At 38.2% G+C, this 18,631-nt stretch overlaps 2 protein-coding genes across 3 annotated transcripts in view; one reads left to right on the top strand and one right to left on the bottom strand.

The window, feature by feature from the left end:
• Window positions 1-5,416: 5,416 nt before the first annotated feature.
• The window catches only part of LOC134818433 (anaphase-promoting complex subunit 1-like), a 60,903-nt gene continuing 47,688 nt past the window's right edge, over window positions 5,417-18,631 (top strand). The window contains exons 1-9 of one of the 2 annotated variants that reach the window (XM_063827977.1): window positions 5,417-5,576; window positions 5,724-5,796; window positions 5,969-6,178; window positions 6,409-6,577; window positions 6,875-7,015; window positions 7,147-7,237; window positions 7,569-7,713; window positions 7,914-8,016; window positions 8,175-8,326. In XM_063827977.1, the coding sequence (XP_063684047.1) occupies window positions 5,446-5,576; window positions 5,724-5,796; window positions 5,969-6,178; window positions 6,409-6,577; window positions 6,875-7,015; window positions 7,147-7,237; window positions 7,569-7,713; window positions 7,914-8,016; window positions 8,175-8,326 (1,215 nt within the window). In that variant the 5' untranslated portion in view covers window positions 5,417-5,445. The remainder of the gene's footprint in view (window positions 5,577-5,723; window positions 5,797-5,968; window positions 6,179-6,408; window positions 6,578-6,874; window positions 7,016-7,146; window positions 7,238-7,568; window positions 7,714-7,913; window positions 8,017-8,174; window positions 8,327-18,631) is intronic. The other variant, XM_063827978.1, reaches the window with a different exon arrangement.
• LOC134818031 (G-protein coupled receptor family C group 6 member A-like) lies at window positions 12,606-15,801 on the bottom strand. Its single transcript, XM_063827442.1, has 2 exons — window positions 15,496-15,801; window positions 12,606-15,129 (listed from the first exon to the last, which is right to left on the bottom strand). Exons 1-2 carry the CDS (start codon window positions 15,519-15,521, stop codon window positions 12,606-12,608), a joined length of 2,550 nt encoding a protein of 849 aa, XP_063683512.1. The 5' UTR covers window positions 15,522-15,801.

Raw genomic sequence — 18,631 nt, 5'->3', positions numbered from 1 at the left:
TAGACGGGTTCCTGCTAGTGTTAATAAAGCAGTCAAGGATGCAAAAGAAGCCATCGACACACTCCTCTCAAGTTCCAGTGCTAAAATTGTTGTCTCCCTGCCCACTCCAACTCCTGGCCCAATAAGTGATCTAACAAATCAATTTGTTTCGGAGATCACCCAATTTGTCTCCACTAAAAGAGAGCTTAGTGACTTATACCGGCGCCTCTTCACTGTAAACAACACTGGAAACTTCTCCCGAGCCATCTCTGCTGCTGAGTCATCTGAAGACTCTCCTAACCCTCTGAAGGAAGACCAACTTCATGTCTCAGAGTATGGTCTAAAAAAACTCTGTATGAATATCAAACTTGGCCTATACCGTGCCTTTGGTATGAGATCCTATAGAAAGCAGCCCCCCACAGAGCGTTAGAATAACCATGAAATTCAATAAAAAACAAGCCTCACGAGATTAACTCGCTGTAATGTCCTGGAACATTCAGGACAGCACAGGAGATGGGTCTAACAAATTTGAAAATAAAGAATTTCTTTCAATCCTCAATCAAGCTAACATTCTGTGTCTCCAAGAAACAAAGAAACAAGTTAAGATTGAAGGATACCTTTCTTTTAATAGCAACCGCAAAAATTCTCGCTCAGGAGGGGTCTGCATTCTTGCTGAAAATGATTTAAGAAAAGGTGTTTCTTGTGTGCCTTGTAGCGAATCTGACGATATTATTGTTGTCAAACTTGACAAAAACTTTTTTAAGCTTGATTTTGACCTATTTTTAGTATGTTACTATATTAGCCCTGCATATTCGTCCTATGTCAAAAAAAATCCAGACTATACTGCTAATACTTTCTCCGCTCTTGACTCCATCTGTATCAGACTACGTCAAAAGGGAGAGGTTATCATGTGTGGCGATGCAAATGCAAGAACTGGAAAACTCCCAGACTATATCCTCTCTTGTAATGCACCTGCCATGCATGACATTTACAATGACATTGGACTTGAACATGACATCGAAGAACCCAGAAACAACTCTGACCTGACTATATCTGAACCCCACTGCCAACATTTTCTTGACATGGTTATTAATAACCAACTCAAAATTCTTAATGGCCGTACCCTCGGGGACACCACTGGAAAAATGACCTGTCACAAATACAATGGGAGCAGTGTGGTTGACTATTTCGTAATCACCTCATGGGCAAGGGATCATGTAAACTCTCTCCAAGTGAAGGAGTTTACATCATACTCTGACCATTGTCCATTAGTCTTGAAACTTACCACATTTGAACCATTTGTTGCCAACTTCCAGCTCCCAGACTTTTCTAATTTTCCTTGTGGCTATAAGTGGGACAGCAACACCTCTCACTCACTATTTAAAACAGCCCTTAACTCGCCCGAAATTGTTAGTAGCCTGGAAAACATTGCAGCAAACGAATTTAGCAGCACCTTGGAGGGCAATCATGAACTGAACGATGCAATTACTAACTGTCTCCACAGTGCTGCTGATATAGCGTTAAAAGTGAAAAAACCTCCTAAAACTTCCGCCCACAAGAAATGGTTTGACCCACAAATCAACTCCTCGAGGCGAAACCTGAATAGGCTAGCAAACCGGCTAGGTAGTAAGCACTGCAACGATATTCTCAGACGTGAATATTACAAGCAGCGCAATAAGCACAGTAATCTTGTTAACAGTAAGAAATTATCTTTTCTTAGGAAGTTAAATGAAGCTATTGAAGAGGGTCATATTCTTGACTGGAAAAAATTTAAAAGGCTTAAACAAGAACATGACACTAGCCCCCTACTAGACAAATTCGATCTAGCTAGCTTTCATGATTTCTTTGCATCCCTCTATAAGAAACCAGACCAGGAGCCCGATCCCACTCACCACAATCACAATCATTACCCTGAACCACCAGATCTGGATATCCTAAACAAGCTCATATCTGAACCCGAACTAACTTCTGCAATCAAAAAGCTCAAAAAGGGTAAAAGTTGCTCAAATGACTTGGTCTCAAACGAAATGCTTCAGAGCCTAACTCCGCTTTGTCTCCAAGTCATCCTCAAAACGTTCAACCACTCTCTGGTCTCAGGTTACTATCCATGGCATACCAGTATTATCACTCCTATCTACAAATCAGGCAACCCCTTCAGCCCAGACAATTACAGAGCAATAGCAGTTGGCAGTTGTATGGGTAAGCTGTTCTCTAGCATTTTACTTGAACGTCTGTTATACTTCAAAAAGCTCTACTGTCCTGATCCAAAAGAACAGCTCGGTTTCTCGAAGGGTGCTCAAACTAATGATCACGTTTTCACCCTTAAGACAGTCATTGATAAATACACTAAAGTTAAAAAAGCTCGTCTCTATGCATGCTTTGTTGATCTAAGAAAGGCCTTTGACACTGTATGTAGGGACCTTCTTCTGCACAAAATAACATGCCTTGGAATTACCGGTAACTTCTTTAACTGCTTAAGTGATATGTACAAAAACTCAATTGCTCATATAAAAATCTCCAAACTCTTGTCCCCTAAAATTGATATTGGCAAAGGAACGGAGCAAGGACACCCCCTATCACCAGACTTTTTTAAAATCTATATTAATAACTTGTCATCTCTTCTGAAATCTGTTGGTGATTATCCAGTTCTTGCTGACGTTCTAATATCACATCTGCTCTGGGCTGACGATCTTGTCCTTCTTGCTCTAAGTCCCAAGGCCTTGCAAGTCAATATCAACATTCTATCTGACTTCTGTAACTCCATGGGCCTTGAAGTAAATATAAAGAAAACTAAGATTGTCATATTCAGCCCTCCCAAAAAGAAGCAGTCCCATGAAACATTTACATTGGGAGGTCAGCCCATCCAGCACACCGAAAAGTACTGCTATCTTGGCATAATATTCCACAGAAATGGATCCTTTACGGCAGCAAATACTGAGCTGAGGGCCAAAGCTCTCCGTGCTCTATATGGCCTTAAAGGCAATATAGTTAAAGATGCCCTCTCTCACCGTGCCCTTAATATTCTATTTGATTCCTTAATCAAACCAATCCTGCTTTATGGCTGTCAAGTCTTATGCCCCCACTCTAAAACAATGAGATACCTTTCAAAAATAGATGACAAAGCCAGCCCCCAGCATACCCTGAAGTACATTGCACAGGACCACTATGAGAAATTCCACCTAAAATTTATCAAGTGGTCTTTGTCCGTCCATTCAAAAGCATCAAATATAGGTTGCTGGGGCGAAAGTGGGCGCCACCCCCTATTCTTTGAAGCCTGCAAACTTGCAATAGATTACTATAGTCGCCTTGAAAGCACCGAAAATGAACTACTTTGTGCTGCATTTCACGAGCAGATCATGCTGAGCTGGGCCTTCCTTGGTATACCAACATCTCAAAGCTTCTCACCAAATACAACTTCCCCCACTCATCTTCATCAAAATCTAAGCTCTCCACCCAAATCAGTCATAATATGAGGGAAGAATTCGTGAATACCTGGAAATCTGCCAAGGCCTCCTCACCAAAACTAGAATTCTATAACTTAATTAAACATGATTTTGAACCAGAGGCATACCTACGAATAATCGAAGTACCTGATTTTCGAAAAAGCTTGACAAGGTTTCGTATCAGCTGCCACAACCTCTACGTTGAAAGGGGCAGATACGAAACCCCTCTTGTACCAAGAGAAGAACGTTGGTGCACTTACTGCTTTTTCAGTAAAGGGCTCAAACCTATCGAGGACGAAAGCCATGTATTAATTGACTGTTTGCTTTACTCCTCAGTTAGGGAAAAATTCAACTTTTATCCCCAAAACATCACTGACCTAGCCGGTCTGCTCTCCAACAAAAATCTAGATCCTACCAAATTTACTGCCACAGCAAGAGCAATCCATTCAATTCTCTCTGTGAACGAACAATATACAGCCTATTATAAGAGCCCAGATTTCCACTCAAATACTGGCAAGTGCATAATGCTCTAGGAACTCAAAATAAACTCATGAACCATACAAATTTGATTTTCTTAAAGAAAATAGCATTATATTATAACATTTCTATTTTATCCCTACACATTTGTAAATGATTAGAAGTGTGTAACTTAAATTATTTCAGAATTATAACTATTGTGAACTCAATAAAATAATTATCACTTTTGTATCCTTGTATCCTTGTATCCTTGTAGCCAGTGGCGTAACGTTGCCTTTCGGCGCTCCCGCCGAAAAAAGCGCCCACCGCCGAAAAAAGCGCCAATTGTTGGCTCCCCCCTCCCCCCTGATTGCTACAACCTAAATCTATAATTAATACCTAAATATCAGAATCACAAGGAAAGAATACTCTTTCAAGAACTCTTATAAATTATCTAGTGATACAAGTTGAGGAAAGATCAAAGCATTTTGATTGATTTGTTAAGTTAACTATTACTGACATTGTAGTTGGATGTGAATATCACATTATACATTTATTTACTATGTATGATTCACTTGATTTTCTGCCCCAAAAACAACAAAATTGTGTCTAAATTTAACTTAAACATTGATATTGTAGCTTAGTAAATGGTTCAACCTCTACTAATGTGCACTTGTTACCCCTCTTTGATGCTCCTCTCAAGTCTCTAGGAATTGAGACATGACAGTGCCTTTGTGTTTGAGGCACCCCAATGGTTGAGCCTACCTGCTGAGCTAAAGCAGTAGAGGAGATGGCGGCTTCTCTGGGATCTAACACATCCTGAAACAGACCAACACTATGTCCCAACGCACTGGTGTTGGGATGTCTGCCCCCGGGACCTGCCCTGGTCAATAAAGCAGTCAAGCATCATGTATATTATGTTGAGCATTCTCAACCAGCAGATGTGGGAACTCCCACAAAAGACCGAAACAGATCTAAAGAAACAGTTAGCAAAATCGGAAAAATAGACCTGAATTTGTTTATATAATTTATAAAGGGACATGTTACTGCCCACGTTAAGGGGCCTGTTAATAATTAATTAAATTCTTAGCTATCTAAGATTTAATAATAATAATGAGCCTACCTAGATCAAATTCAGAGAAATTTTGGTTTTTTAAGCTGAAATTATACAGTGAGGCTTCCTTGCTGTATAATTTCTATCTTCAATTTAGTCTGAATACTTCTTTGAAGGATATCTTTCCCATCTATATCTTTGGCTAGCCAGTAACTCACTCCAAACTTCAGTGTGTTCTTTAGTTGGATATTTTGCTTCAGACTTGAGGGTATCTTCATCTTAACATCCACTTTTCAAGAATATAATAACAGTATCCAATATTTCACAGAACTAAAATCTTAGTATAATATGGCGTAGAATCATGTCTCAAGATGACCATTGGCTGCTCCAGCGGAATATTAACAGTCTTCAAAATTTCAAATTTTTTGTTTTATTGAACTCTCTTTGTATATGTAGTGTGGTTGCTGATTATATTTCTAATCCCAACATAATAAACAGGGTTGTTAATGGACAATGGAAAGTGAAGCAGAAGCTGTGATTGTCCAAGGAAAATCACTACACCTATTTGGAAAAGACTTTTTGAGTTACCATCCCTTGATAGCTGATTTTAGTCAAGCCTTACCTCAATGGAATATTTGCAACAGGTATTTGTTTCAAAAGTAAAGTTTCTTTTTCGATATCTCCATTTAATCACTGATATTTAGTATCATTAATATCTTGTTACCTCATCTTAATGAATCTTAAGTATTATTCCAAAAATACTGAAACTATCTAATCACTTTGATATTCAGGCATGGGATTGAGTATGAGTTATATTGGCAGGGATGTATTCTTGCATGTTCTCGAGGAACCGTCAAACAGAAGGTTAGTTATAATTAAATCGGTACATTTGTTGCTGGTATCACTTAGATTGGAACTTTTTTTATAACTGCTCTCATTATATTGATTACTAATCCAGGAAAATAAAATGTTGACGCTAACAACGCAAGCTGTATATTAAAAGACAGTATAACAGACATATCTCCATCTCATTTAGATGCTTTTGAAGTGTCTGACAGTGGATCAGCCCATCAACCAAGCCATGTTAGCCAGCATGTCAAACGAGCGTGACGAATCTGAGGACTACATAGTGGTTGTTACGGATGTCAATGTTCATTTCTTCTCCTTTCACGGCCAGGATATTTCCAGAGCTCTCCCATTCCACGGTGCTCACGTGTGGTCACTTAATCCCGGTCTCCTCATACACGTAAGTCAGTTGAAGTTTTAGTTATTAAAGTTTAAAAAAGCTTGTGTTACTTAATATGCTAGTGATCGTGATTTATGCAGATCAATAATTAATTAATAAATAAATTAATATACTCCTTGACTTTTAAAGTTGATATTATGAGCCCACTTTAAGTAGAGTCTAAGAAATTCTTTAGTAAAGTTTCACCGCTCTTTAAATAAAGTTTTAACACTCTGTTAACTCCCCTGTAGAAAAAGCCATGTAAGAGGGGAGACTCCACTCATTCCTCAACGGTATCGCTACTAGACCCACTGGACGAATACAGTTACATTCAAATGGACAGTTCCAGCTCTAGAGACAGCTTTGGAAGAGAGAGTGTTCTAGACAATTCTTACAACATCTTGTCTGTGCTGGCTTCTGGTTAGCCCACATACAGTAACTTTAAAATTTCTTCCAGATTTTACTACTTTTTTAGTGTCCATTAAAACTTTTCTTAGAAAGGTTAGGTCTGCAGTTCGCACCAAATTTCATCTTTGAACAACAATTTCTTCCAAACTATACTTGTAGACTTGCGTTTTTTGGATGTGGGTATGTTAGATTGTAGAATTACAATAATATCTATTGAAGGCAATAGCGATAAAACCTAAATTTGAAATTAATTAATTGTAACGATTTGAAAATTAGCTAGATATTTGTTTTACCGTAGCACTATTTCAGATGAAACCAAACTAATAGTTACAAGCCAAAATTCATCACTTATTATATGGAAGCTTAACAAGATAGAGAAAAGTCCTGTGACAATGCACTCATCTAACTTTACTCCTATTGACGATATCGAGGGACTTAAATCAAAAATTGGTACGTAAAGACTTCAACAACAGATTACAGATCGCATGACACATTCCCTTTTTATCACATCATTGCGTATTGAGATTGTAGTCTTAACAAAGACTGAAATATTCACAAAATCTAAGCTTGACTGATCTCAGGAGTTGCGATATTTACTCCAAACTCTGCCCGTTCCAACACAAGTCGGATTATCAGTAACTCTCAAGTAAAACAACAGGTTCACAGAGAACGGTGAGTTGATTAACTGATTTAGATAATTTTAACGATCGGGTATTGTTACTCAACTACAGGAGAAGATGTGATGAGGATTTATTATAAAGTATAGCAGATTGAGAGTCGGGTGTTTAATCAACAACAAAATTCGTTTAGATTAATATATTTGTCCATTTAGATGAAGCATAAGTACTGTTACTTGCTGGTTATTATAATTAAAATCTACCGCTATACTTCTTTAAACCAGTTCTCAGCTGAAATTATATGTTAACTGTAAATATTCCGTTAAATTCCAATAATTTTACCGAACCTGCTCTAATTTGTCTAACAACCCACTCTCTGTCTCCAGGACCCCGAGCACCAACGCGTCCTCCTTTCTCCACACTCTACCTAATGTGACGTCAGGAGATGGTCACAGCGCTGTTAACCACACTCTACTCAGTACTACTAGGTACTCTACTATTTGCAGTGGAACTGGTCTCTACATTACTAAGGTAACTATGGTAACTGTGGTAACTATGGTAAATGAGGGCCCTAGGCCTAAATGCAACAAGTACCGATTTGGTTTACACATGATGATAATGTTTTGTGATTTTTCGGGTTTTTTTATGGAAACGAAAGTAATGGATGATCAGTTAAATTAGTCTGATTTTTCGATTGATTCAGGTGTATAGTGACAGTAACATTGATTCAGGTGTATAGTGACAGCAACATTGGTTCCTACAAGAACATCAAAGTTTCAAAATACAGCTCTCACTTTGGGGACAAATTCCTGGCCATCCTTGACCCAAGCACTTGTAAGTCGAATTCTCTTCTTGTCAGTGTTCATGTTCCGAGTTATTGCAAGCCAGATCAAATTTGAAGTGATAAAAATTTGGTGTTCTGCAATCAGAATTTGTCTTAACCTTAAAGCACTTAAACAAATTGTTGAGCGATAAGTTTCCTGTATTTCCAGGTTCATTGCAATGTCTGAAGCTGAAGGATAACGGCGGGCTGTGTCCTCCAGTGTTCATTCCGTGTTCTGACTTTGGTCACATGCCCCAATCTCAGTTTCTAGTTGTTATCCATCCTGCTGGACTGGTCTATTTGTACGATGGTGTCTGTCAGGTACAGTTATACAAATAGTTTATTGATCTATTAAATCTGGAGATATTAATATGCAGCTAAAATAACAAAATTGTGTACCGTGAATTTGTCATTTTAGATCCACAGTATCAAATGAAATGAAGAATGATTTATGTGTTAAGAGCGACAAACTGAGAATAAACCTTCTGAGGTACTGGGCTTTCCCCTTCGAAATCCCCTACAAAATTCAGGGAGAGCACGTTTCCTTGATTTGTGTATGCGATTTGTATGCGATTTCACCCCTATATGCGATTTGTGTTCCGGGGTAGGTGGCACATGTTTTGGCTTTTTGGTGGTTAAAAAAGTAGTACCTGTCCCAAACCATCATAAAAACCAAGTTTAACGAGACCTCTAAAATCTTATCCTCGTAAATTCTACAATTATAAATATTGTAACGTACGTGCGACGCGCAAATCGCATACAAAATGAGTTGATGAATCCAGATTTTTGGAACATTTTTGGAACATTTTTGGAACATGTCCCAAAATTGTCCCAAAAGTGTCCCATGCATTTATTTGCCCTAATCAGCTCTAAATAGTGCCAAAAATAATTGTAAATGATGGAAATAGGTAAAAACTAGGCCTAAGAGCCATCAAAACTCAAATAACATTACCCAGGTTCATGGAATGAACGAAAATGAACAAAAATGAATATTGTCCTAAAAATGCTCAGAACGGTTTAAAATTGGTCGGAAAGTGTTTATATTGGTCCTGGGACCACTCAAACCAAGTTTGGGAATCACTGCATGTCTAGAACCGATGTTACCTATGTTCCAAAATGTTCCAATTTTGGGACAATAATCCTCCTGAGAATCCAGATTTTTGGAACATGGGCACATCGAAGTATTGGCTGTATTTAAGTGCTGGGAAGCCTCAATTCGGTTTTCTAAGATGGATATAGGTAAAAACTAGGCCTAAGAGCCATCAAAACTCAAATAACATTACCCAGGTTCATGGAATGAACGAAAATGAACAAAAATGAATATTGTCCTAAAAATGCTCAGAACGGTTTAAAATTGGTCGGAAAGTGTTTATATTGGTCCTATGACCACTCAAACCAAGTTTGGGAATCACTGCATGTCTAGAACCGATGTTACCTATGTTCCAAAATGTTCCAATTTTGGGACAATAATCCTCCTGAGAATCCAGATTTTTGGAACATGAGCACATCGAAGTATTGGCTGTATTTAAGTGCTGGGAAGCCTCAATTCGGTTTCTAAGATGGATATAGGTAAAGACCAGGCCTAAGAGCCATCAAAACTCAAATAACATTACCCAGGTTCATGTAATGAACGAAAATGAACAAAAATGAATATTGTCCTAAAAATGCTCAGAACGGTTTAAAATTGGTCGGAAAGTGTTTATATTGGTCCTATGACCACTCAAACCAAGTTTGGGAATCACTGCATGTCTAGAACCGATGTGACCTATGTTCCAAAATGTTCCAATTTTGGGACAATAATCCTCCTGAGAATCCAGATTTTTGGAACATGGGCACATCGAAGTATTGGCTGTATTTAAGTGCTGGGAAGCCTCAATTCGGTTTTCTAAGATGGATATAGGTAAAAACTAAGCCTATGAGCCATCAAAACTCAAATAACATTACCCAGGTTCATGGAATGAACGAAAATGAACAAAAAATGAATATTGTCCTAAAAATGCTCAGAACGGTTTAAAATTGGTCGGAAAGTTTGGGAATCATGTCTAGACCCGATGTTACCAATGTTGTCACAATAATCCTCCTGAGCATCCAGATTTTTGGAACATGGGGACATCGAAGTGCTGGGAAGCCTCAATTCGGTTTTCTAAGATGGATATAAAAAACTAGGCCTTATAGAGGAGCCATCAAAAGTCGAATAATATTACCCAAGTTTATGGAATGAACAACGAACATGAAAATTTTCCTCAAAGCACTCAGAATGGTTAAAAAATGGTGGCAAAGAGTCAATATTTTCGTCCAACAGGGTCTTAAAGTTGCATTCAGAATTATGTACAATTAAACAGAAATTATTTTATTGGGCAAATATTTTTGTTTTCATAATCCTCCAATATTTTGATATAAATGCTTCCCAGCACTTAAATACAGCCAATACTTCGATGTGCCCATGTTCCAAAAATCTGGATTCTCAGGAGGATTATTGTCCCAAAATTGGAACATTTTGGAACATAGGTAACATCGGTTCTAGACATGCAGTGATTCCCAAACTTGGTTTGAGTGGTCGCAGGACCAATATAAACACTTTCCGACCAATTTTAAACCGTTCTGAGCATTTTTAGGACAATGTTCAATTTTGTTCATTTTCGTTCATTACATGAACCTGGGTAATGTTATTTGAGTTTTGATGGCTCTTAGGTCTAGTTTTTACCTATATCCATCTTAGAAAACCGAATTGAGGCTTCCCAGCACTTAAATACAGCCAATACTTCGATGTGCCCATGTTCCAAAAATCTGGATTCTCAGGAGGATTATTGTCCCAAAATTGGAAAATTTTGGAACATAGGTAACATCGGTTCTAGACATGCAGTGATTCCCAAACTTGGTTTGAGTGGTCGCAGGACCAATATAAACACTTTCCGACCAATTTTAAACTGTTCTGAGCATTTTTAGGACAATATTCAATTTTGTTCATTTTCGTTCATTACATGAACCTGGGTAATGTTATTTGAGTTTTGATGGCTCTTAGGCCTAGTTTTTACCTATATCCATCTTAGAAAACCGAATTGAGGCTTCCCAGCACTTAAATACAGCCAATACTTCGATGTGCCCATGTTCCAAAAATCTGGATTCTCAGGAGGATTATTGTCCCAAAATTGGAACATTTTGGAACATAGGTAACATCGGTTCTAGACATGCAGTGATTCCCAAACTTGGTTTGAGTGGTCGCAGGACCAATATAAACACTTTCCGACCAATTTTAAACCGTTCTGAGCATTTTTAGGACAATGTTCAATTTTGTTCATTTTCGTTCATTACATGAACCTGGGTAATGTTATTTGAGTTTTGATGGCTCTTAGGTCTAGTTTTTACCTATATCCATCTTAGAAAACCGAATTGAGGCTTCCCAGCACTTAAATACAGCCAATACTTCGATGTGCCCATGTTCCAAAAATCTGGATTCTCAGGAGGATTATTGTCCCAAAATTGGAAAATTTTGGAACATAGGTAACATCGGTTCTAGACATGCAGTGATTCCCAAACTTGGTTTGAGTGGTCGCAGGACCAATATAAACACTTTCCGACCAATTTTAAACTGTTCTGAGCATTTTTAGGACAATATTCAATTTTGTTCATTTTCGTTCATTACATGAACCTGGGTAATGTTATTTGAGTTTTGATGGCTCTTAGGCCTAGTTTTTACCTATGTCCATCTTAGAAAACCGAATTGAGGCTTCCCAGCACTTAAATACAGCCAATACTTCGATGTGCCCATGTTCCAAAAATCTGGATTCTCAGGAGGATTATTATCCCAAAATTGGAACATTTTGGAACTTAGGTAACATCGGTTCTAGACATGCAGTGATTCCCAAACTAGGTTTGAGTGGTCTTAGGACCAATGTTAACACTTTCCGACCCATTTTAAACCATTCGGAGCACTTTGAGAAGAATGTTCATTTTCGTTCATTTCTGGTCATTCCATGGGTAATTTTATGCGACTTTTGATGGCTCCTAGGCAAAACTTACGGCTATATCCATCTTAGAAAACCGAACTGAGCCTTCCGAGCACTAAAATACGGCCAATACTGCGATGTACCCATGTTCCAAATTTATGGATTCATCTACTGTACAAAATCGCATACACATTTTATTTCAAGGAAACTTCTTCTGGCTTTCTGGAACGCGCTCCGCCGAACCATAAATTGTTTATAAACACCGCGCGCACAACGTAACATTCCCGCCATTTTATAGTATAGAATTGAAATGATCGACGAGGTTGTAACAACTACCCTGTCATGATGGTCAGTGATCTCTCATCTCAGAAACGAGTTACCTTAAAAATATTAAATACATTCACTAAAGCAAACTTCAGTTTAAGTTTTAACATCAAATTTTTTACAAGTTCAAGTCAAAAGGTATGAGTATTAACTATATTTGTTAGTAAAGTAAGACCACTGAAAAAGTATATATTAAGATTGAAAAATTTTAAGATGATTCACACATTGACCAAGATAAGAAAAAATTCCCTATTCAATACAAACTAATTCGTGTTTCCTTCATCTTCGACCACAGTTAGTTTTAACTTTGCGTTGGTCAGTCGCTTCCTTCATTCTTCCACGATTATATTTTGCATAGCAATAGCTTTTTTTGGAGGAGAGTTTATTGTGTTTTTGGGAATAGCAACTTGTCGTGGACGAGTGCGACCTCCTGCCTGGGCCATAGCCTGGGAAGCCTCGCCTTTTCGTATACTACTAGGACTTGCAGTTGGAGATACTGATACGTGGGATCTTTTACCACCAAGTGCTGGTGAGGGTATCAGCGAATTTGATGGCGAATTCCTTGGTGATCTTTTAGGCGAATTGATGGGTGTAGCAACGCTTATCGCTGACAATCTTTTTCCCATTCCACTTGCCCTGCTTGCAAAAACTTGAAGTGACTCTTTGATAATTCGTTTCTCTTCTTCTGTATCGACATCTTTTTGTACCAGAATGATCACTTTGGGCAGGAACAGGCACAGAAGGAATGCAAGGTAAGTTATATAGACGATAACAGATCGAAGCAGAGCCCGTGTTTCGGGAGGAGAGACGCTGTAGCCACTGAGGAACATCACACAGCAGAAAGTGACTATCAGGGTGGCCCCTAAAATGCTCAAAGTTTCCCGAAAATTGTGGGGAAACTTTCTCATCTTGAAAACAAAAATGAGGGTGGCAAGAAAGTAGACGAGTGGGAGAGATAAGGGGAGGACGCTGATAGCTCCATGGTAATAATTTCGCAGATAACACTCGGGGTATCTGGGCGCATGGTGAACTTTTTGATGAATATGGAACTTCCAGCCAGGCCCAGTTCCAAATCCATCAATGAACAGGAAAACAGTGACAAAGGCCAGCGAAACACTGTTTAAAAAGACATGTCCAGCTTGCTTCAGAGCCATCTCAAACTTAGGTCTCTGGAAGGAGTTTGCTGCTGCGAATATGCCATGGATCTTAATACACTTCCACAGAAGATTTGTCGTGATCAATGTCGAAGAGATAATTATAACCACATATTCCATGCTGCATACCAACTGATTTGGCTCGAGTAATGGCATGATGCTTCCCAAAAAGCCGATAGCTATCGATGCTAGGATAGTGTACATGTAACCCGGCTCCGAGGCCTTGATGACTGGCCTTTCTTCATTTTTCCAGACCAGAACAACTGTTAAGGCTACCAACACTATCCCAATTATTACAAGCGTGAGTCCACCAATAAAAATATTAGAGCTTGTTTTTATGTAGATTATTTCCACATTTCGGCACCCAGTTCTATCTTCATTTGTGGTTTCATTGCTTCCACATTTGTGGCATGTGTGTTGATTAGTTTGGTTGGAAAATTGATTGGGTGAACATCTTTTACATTCCCAGCAGCAAGGGAGAATGGTAAGATCGGCCACGGTCTTGTAGAAGCTGTAAGTTCCCGGAAGACAGTCCACCGAACATCTCTTCTCATAATGCGAGATATTTTGGAAAAGAGGATAATTGGTTACCTTTAACAACTCTGGAGATACCTCCCCAAGAATATGGTAATCGTCTGTCTTGCTCCTGTAGATTCCAAGTTTAGTGGGCGACGATATTGTCCTTCCTTTAAAGCTAACTTTCAGAGTGACATTTGCATCCAGTTCCACTTCAATCTCTCTGGTTTCGTTGACGATCGTTTCGAAGATCTGCCTACGAAATTCTGTCACCGATGAGCAGTTTGAAGACTCAGGGTTGTTCTCCAAGTTGTCTTGTAACGCTCTGACTATGATTTTAGTTCCTGCAACCACATGGGGTGTCCAACTGGTTGTTTGGCAGCCATCGGCACAACCATCCTCATCACGTAAAAATTGGCTTTTTCGATATAGTTCGTCTAGCTCATGACCCTTCTCTTCCCATGGGTAAGCAAGATCGTTGTTATGATGAGAAAGCTGAGTGTTAATTAGAGCTGAAAGAGGATAGATGACAGTGTCGTCGCTGCCGTTGAGGCGTCTTAAAACGTCGCTGTATTCCTTGTGGTAAATATCCCTGCCATTTGAGGTGCCCGTAACATAAATCTTGTTCCTAAATCCTAAATTTTCGGTTACATATTTCAGCCATTCCATCGACGCAGATTTACTGTTTTGAAGAAGGAGTTGTACAGTTGCCGAACTTTTTGTAGGGCCATAATAATCCTTTAATAAGTGACTGTTCTCATCAAGCTTTTTGGACATTCCTTGAGTCCTGCCACAATGACCAATTTCACTTAAATATCCTTTGGATATGTGATCCGCGATTTCTTTTGACAGTTGATGATACCAAATGTCCATGTATCCATAATCCATCTCTTCCAAGAACCTGACTATCAGTTCTCCCTCCTTCTCCTTTGTGGATATAAGTGAAATCAATGTTGGAAACTGTTTCTGATCCATCAGAGTTTTGTCGTTGTAAATGTAGGTAACCGTTGGGATGTAAAATGAGGTGGTCTGCCGTGCAAATATTTCGGAGTAAAGTCCGTGGTCAATCCCTATAACACCAATAACTTTTTTATTTGATCCAAGCTTGTTAGAAATTCTGTTTGTAACAATACCACTGTCACAGTTGATATAAATCTCGTACCCCAGAGAGATCCCCTTTAATCTGGAGTAACAATTGTTAGTTCATATGCATAATATGTGCACTAACTTTCAGTTTATTAGTGAGCAAAAGAAATTGCATTTGGCTCCTATTTAAATGGTATATAAATGGTAAAATGGCATTCTTAGCTATAATTTGTGGAGGCTTTGGGAGCATTTTTTATAATAAATTTGGAACGAAATAATTGGTCTGCAAAAAATTGTCTTGCTACAATTGTTGTAAACCAAATTTGAAGCCACTCGGTCAAGACAGTTTTGTAAACACTAGTTATCATTGGCTATGCAATACTCGGTAATATGTGTCCAAGTGGCAGGTGGCTGTTTACCCACGTAAAATTATAATGGTATAAAACAAAGATATGAGTCATACCTTAGTTTAGTCCTCTCTGCCAACATTGTTCTCCGGAAAGTTAAGGCTCGCTGAATGCCCCAGAAAGACTTATCTGTATAGTTAAGACAGTATCCGTCAGGATGTGTTTGGTTGTCCGGGCTCGTTTGTATGAAGCTGCCTACCGTAAATATCGCTGCCACTATGTAGTCTCCATCTAGGTATTCTATAGGTTCATCTATAGCTCTACCAGAACAGGCTGAACTGGCACAGGAAGCCAGTAGCAGACTGAGAAGTAGAGGTAACCGAGCCAGCGTGCGTCCAGTTTTTAAACAGATGCAAGCAATCCTAAACAAAATATTAGACTATTGTGTCGCGATGTGCGCAGGCTTATAATATTAATATGCTTATTGTCAAATTGGTTCACCTTATTGTCCAACCTTCAATTCTTTCCTTTCAACATTCAATTCAACAGCGCTCTTATTTAGACATGATGCTTACATTGGAGATATCATTCAATCAATATTTATTTTTTAAATGACTTCTTTCTTTTTTCATCGTGCCTTTAATTAGTTCATTAATTGTATGAATGAGAGTGAGGGAGTCTAACCTGAGAATTTTGAAAACATGCACCCAGACTGTATTGTAAGTGCTAATAAGTTGCAAGTTCGACTAGGTTAGTCTATCTATTGTACCAGTTAATATGTAGTACGTATATTCCGGGTCAAGACGGGAAGTGCTGGTTCCACAATACATCACTGTTACGGCCTGATTGTGCATTCTCCGTCCATGATATGCCTGTCACCAGTGTGCCAGGTACCTCTGGTTTATAATAGGGATAATAATCCAGTCGGCTGCACGTGTAACCTACGACAAGGGGGTAATAGACTCTCACTAGTGGAACTAGTCCGCTGAGGATATAAACTTATTTATTTGCGGTATCAGAGTTTATGTGTTACGTATACTCGAGCTATAAGTCGAGCCAAATTTTTAGTAAAAACTCTAGAATGTTCTAAGACGTTTTAATTTATTTATTTCCATTGCAACTACTGCAATGTGCATTGTGCAATGAACTGTTAGTTTGAAAAATTATTTTTTGATTTATAATTGAATTTTTATTAAATCATTATCTTCAAGAAAACAACAAATTTTTCAAGAAAACAACAAATTTTTATTTAAATCAATTATAGCAACAATTTGAAAAACTCTAAAGCTCTTCTATTACCATGGAATATACTACGGGTATGGTGACTTGGGCTATTGAGTTGTTAAGTAGATTAAGATTAGTAAACCTGCACTTGCATTGTATATTTTATAAAAACTAGAAATTAGGCTTCACGGTAAAATGGAGAAGCAGGCTGATCTTGGAGAGAGCAGACCGTAAAGTTTACGCACCCACCAGGGCTACCTACCTACCCCAGTTGTTATTTTTGGTTTATCAGCTTGTATTGTTATATTTATGGACCCCAGGTCACCACACTAAGAAGGAGTATGTAAAAAAAAATAATAAGTTAAGTTAATATCATCATATCTGTTTAAAACAGTAAAAGTCAAGTTGAGGATTGACTTTCCTAGTTAATTTAAAGGTTCAAACGTTTGGGAATATAATAATGTTGATATTTGTATCTGCTGCAGCAATAATATCGAAATATCATTTGTCTAGAAAATTTTCGCCACTTCAATAGATATTGGGTCGGCAATTTGGTGAGTGAGTGATGAAATGGTGTGGTCTGTGACTGAGTGAGGGGCGATGTGAAAGTTGTGGTAAGTCCAGGTGTTATTATTGTTGATGGATTGAGATCCCAGGATGATACTTTTACAGCGTAATTTAACCAAAGATACAGAAGTAGTGAGGATTTCCCCATTCTCATTTAGAATCCGTTTATGTATGCTATTCCACAATTTGGAGGCTATATAAAGAAAAGTGTTGGTTTTTCTTGGGAGGATTATGACATTGCTTGTATCACGTTTTGATGAGTCTATAGTACAATACAACGAGTATGGAGTGCGAAATTTCATAATTCGAAATATCTCAGGTATACAGTGGTATTTGTACAAGTTTTGAACAGTAAGCAATTTTAGTCGATTAAAAATGGGCTTGGTGTGCTCTTTTTCGAAAAAAGCAGCTCCTAACCTCTGTTTTGTATAAGGTCTGGCTCGTGCACAAGTGGCATGTTTGTCGAGGTATGCATTTAGGTCTCCAAAAAGGATTCTTATACAACGTTTCTGAGTTATGAACAGCTTATCGTTTGGTTGGTCTTTGAGGGCTGAGCCCCAAACACTTATTCCGTATGCAAAAGATGTGATTCCAATAATGCAGAGTATATTTTTTGGTAGAGTTCCCCTGGAACTGAATGTTTAATCCTGTTAAGTGCTTCTGTAGTGGATCTAATTTTTTTTCTTAGATATTCTATATGTGGGCCCCAGCTAAGTTTTTCATCAATTACTACACCAAGAAATTTGGTGTTGCTAACCTTGACAATTTTGTGTCCATTTATAAATATTCCTTGTGATTTGTCATATTCATTGGCATACGGCCTAACCCTGGCGCAGGTTTCATCAGATTCGTATGCAGGTAGAAAATGTATGTAGCAGCATTTAGACATATTTATATGTAAGAGATTACTTCTCATGAATTTGCATACGAAATCAAGAACTTTATTGGCCTTCAAGTATGTTGCTTCTTTGGACGGTCCAGTGATAAATATATTTGTGTCATCAGCATAGAGCACAAATTTGCATTCATCGCCTTTGTAACAGTTTATTATGTCGTTCATATATAATAAGAAAAGTAGAGGGCCTAGTATGGAACCTTGGGGAACTCCATATTTTACATTCATAGTCTCTGATGTAGTGTTGAAATGAAACATACTGTGATCTATCGGATAAATAGCTTTTTAGAAGTCCTAGAGCTAGACCTCTGTCCTCTAACCCCATAATTTTCCAGTTTCCTCAGGAGAATGCCATGGTCAAGAGTATCAAAAGCTTTGCTTAGGTCAATAAAGATTCCTAGAACATGATTACCACTGGATGTTGATGTTGTGATTGAATGAACTGATTTGTGGAGTGCATGTGAGGTTGAGTGGCCTTTTCGAAAACCAAATTGTTCATTACTGAGAATGTCATTAGCAGTGAAAAAGGTATAAAGCCGTTTGTATATTATTTTTTCAAATATTTT

The sequence above is a fragment of the Bolinopsis microptera genome, chromosome 7 (genome assembly GCF_026151205.1).
Source record: "Bolinopsis microptera isolate Bmic1 chromosome 7, MBARI_Bmic_1.0, whole genome shotgun sequence".
Classification (NCBI taxonomy): domain Eukaryota; kingdom Metazoa; phylum Ctenophora; class Tentaculata; order Lobata; family Bolinopsidae; genus Bolinopsis; species Bolinopsis microptera.
The sequence above is the reverse complement of the archived record's forward strand: the minus strand, read 5'-3'. Positions and strand labels throughout refer to the sequence as shown.

Coding starts and splice junctions, on each gene's coding strand:
- LOC134818031 (XM_063827442.1), bottom strand. CDS start 15,521: ATGTTGGCAGAGAGGACTAAACTAAG. Junction 15,130..15,495: donor GCAGAGAGGACTAAACTAAG/GTATGACTCATA, acceptor TTGTTACTCCAG/ATTAAAGGGGATCTCTCTGG.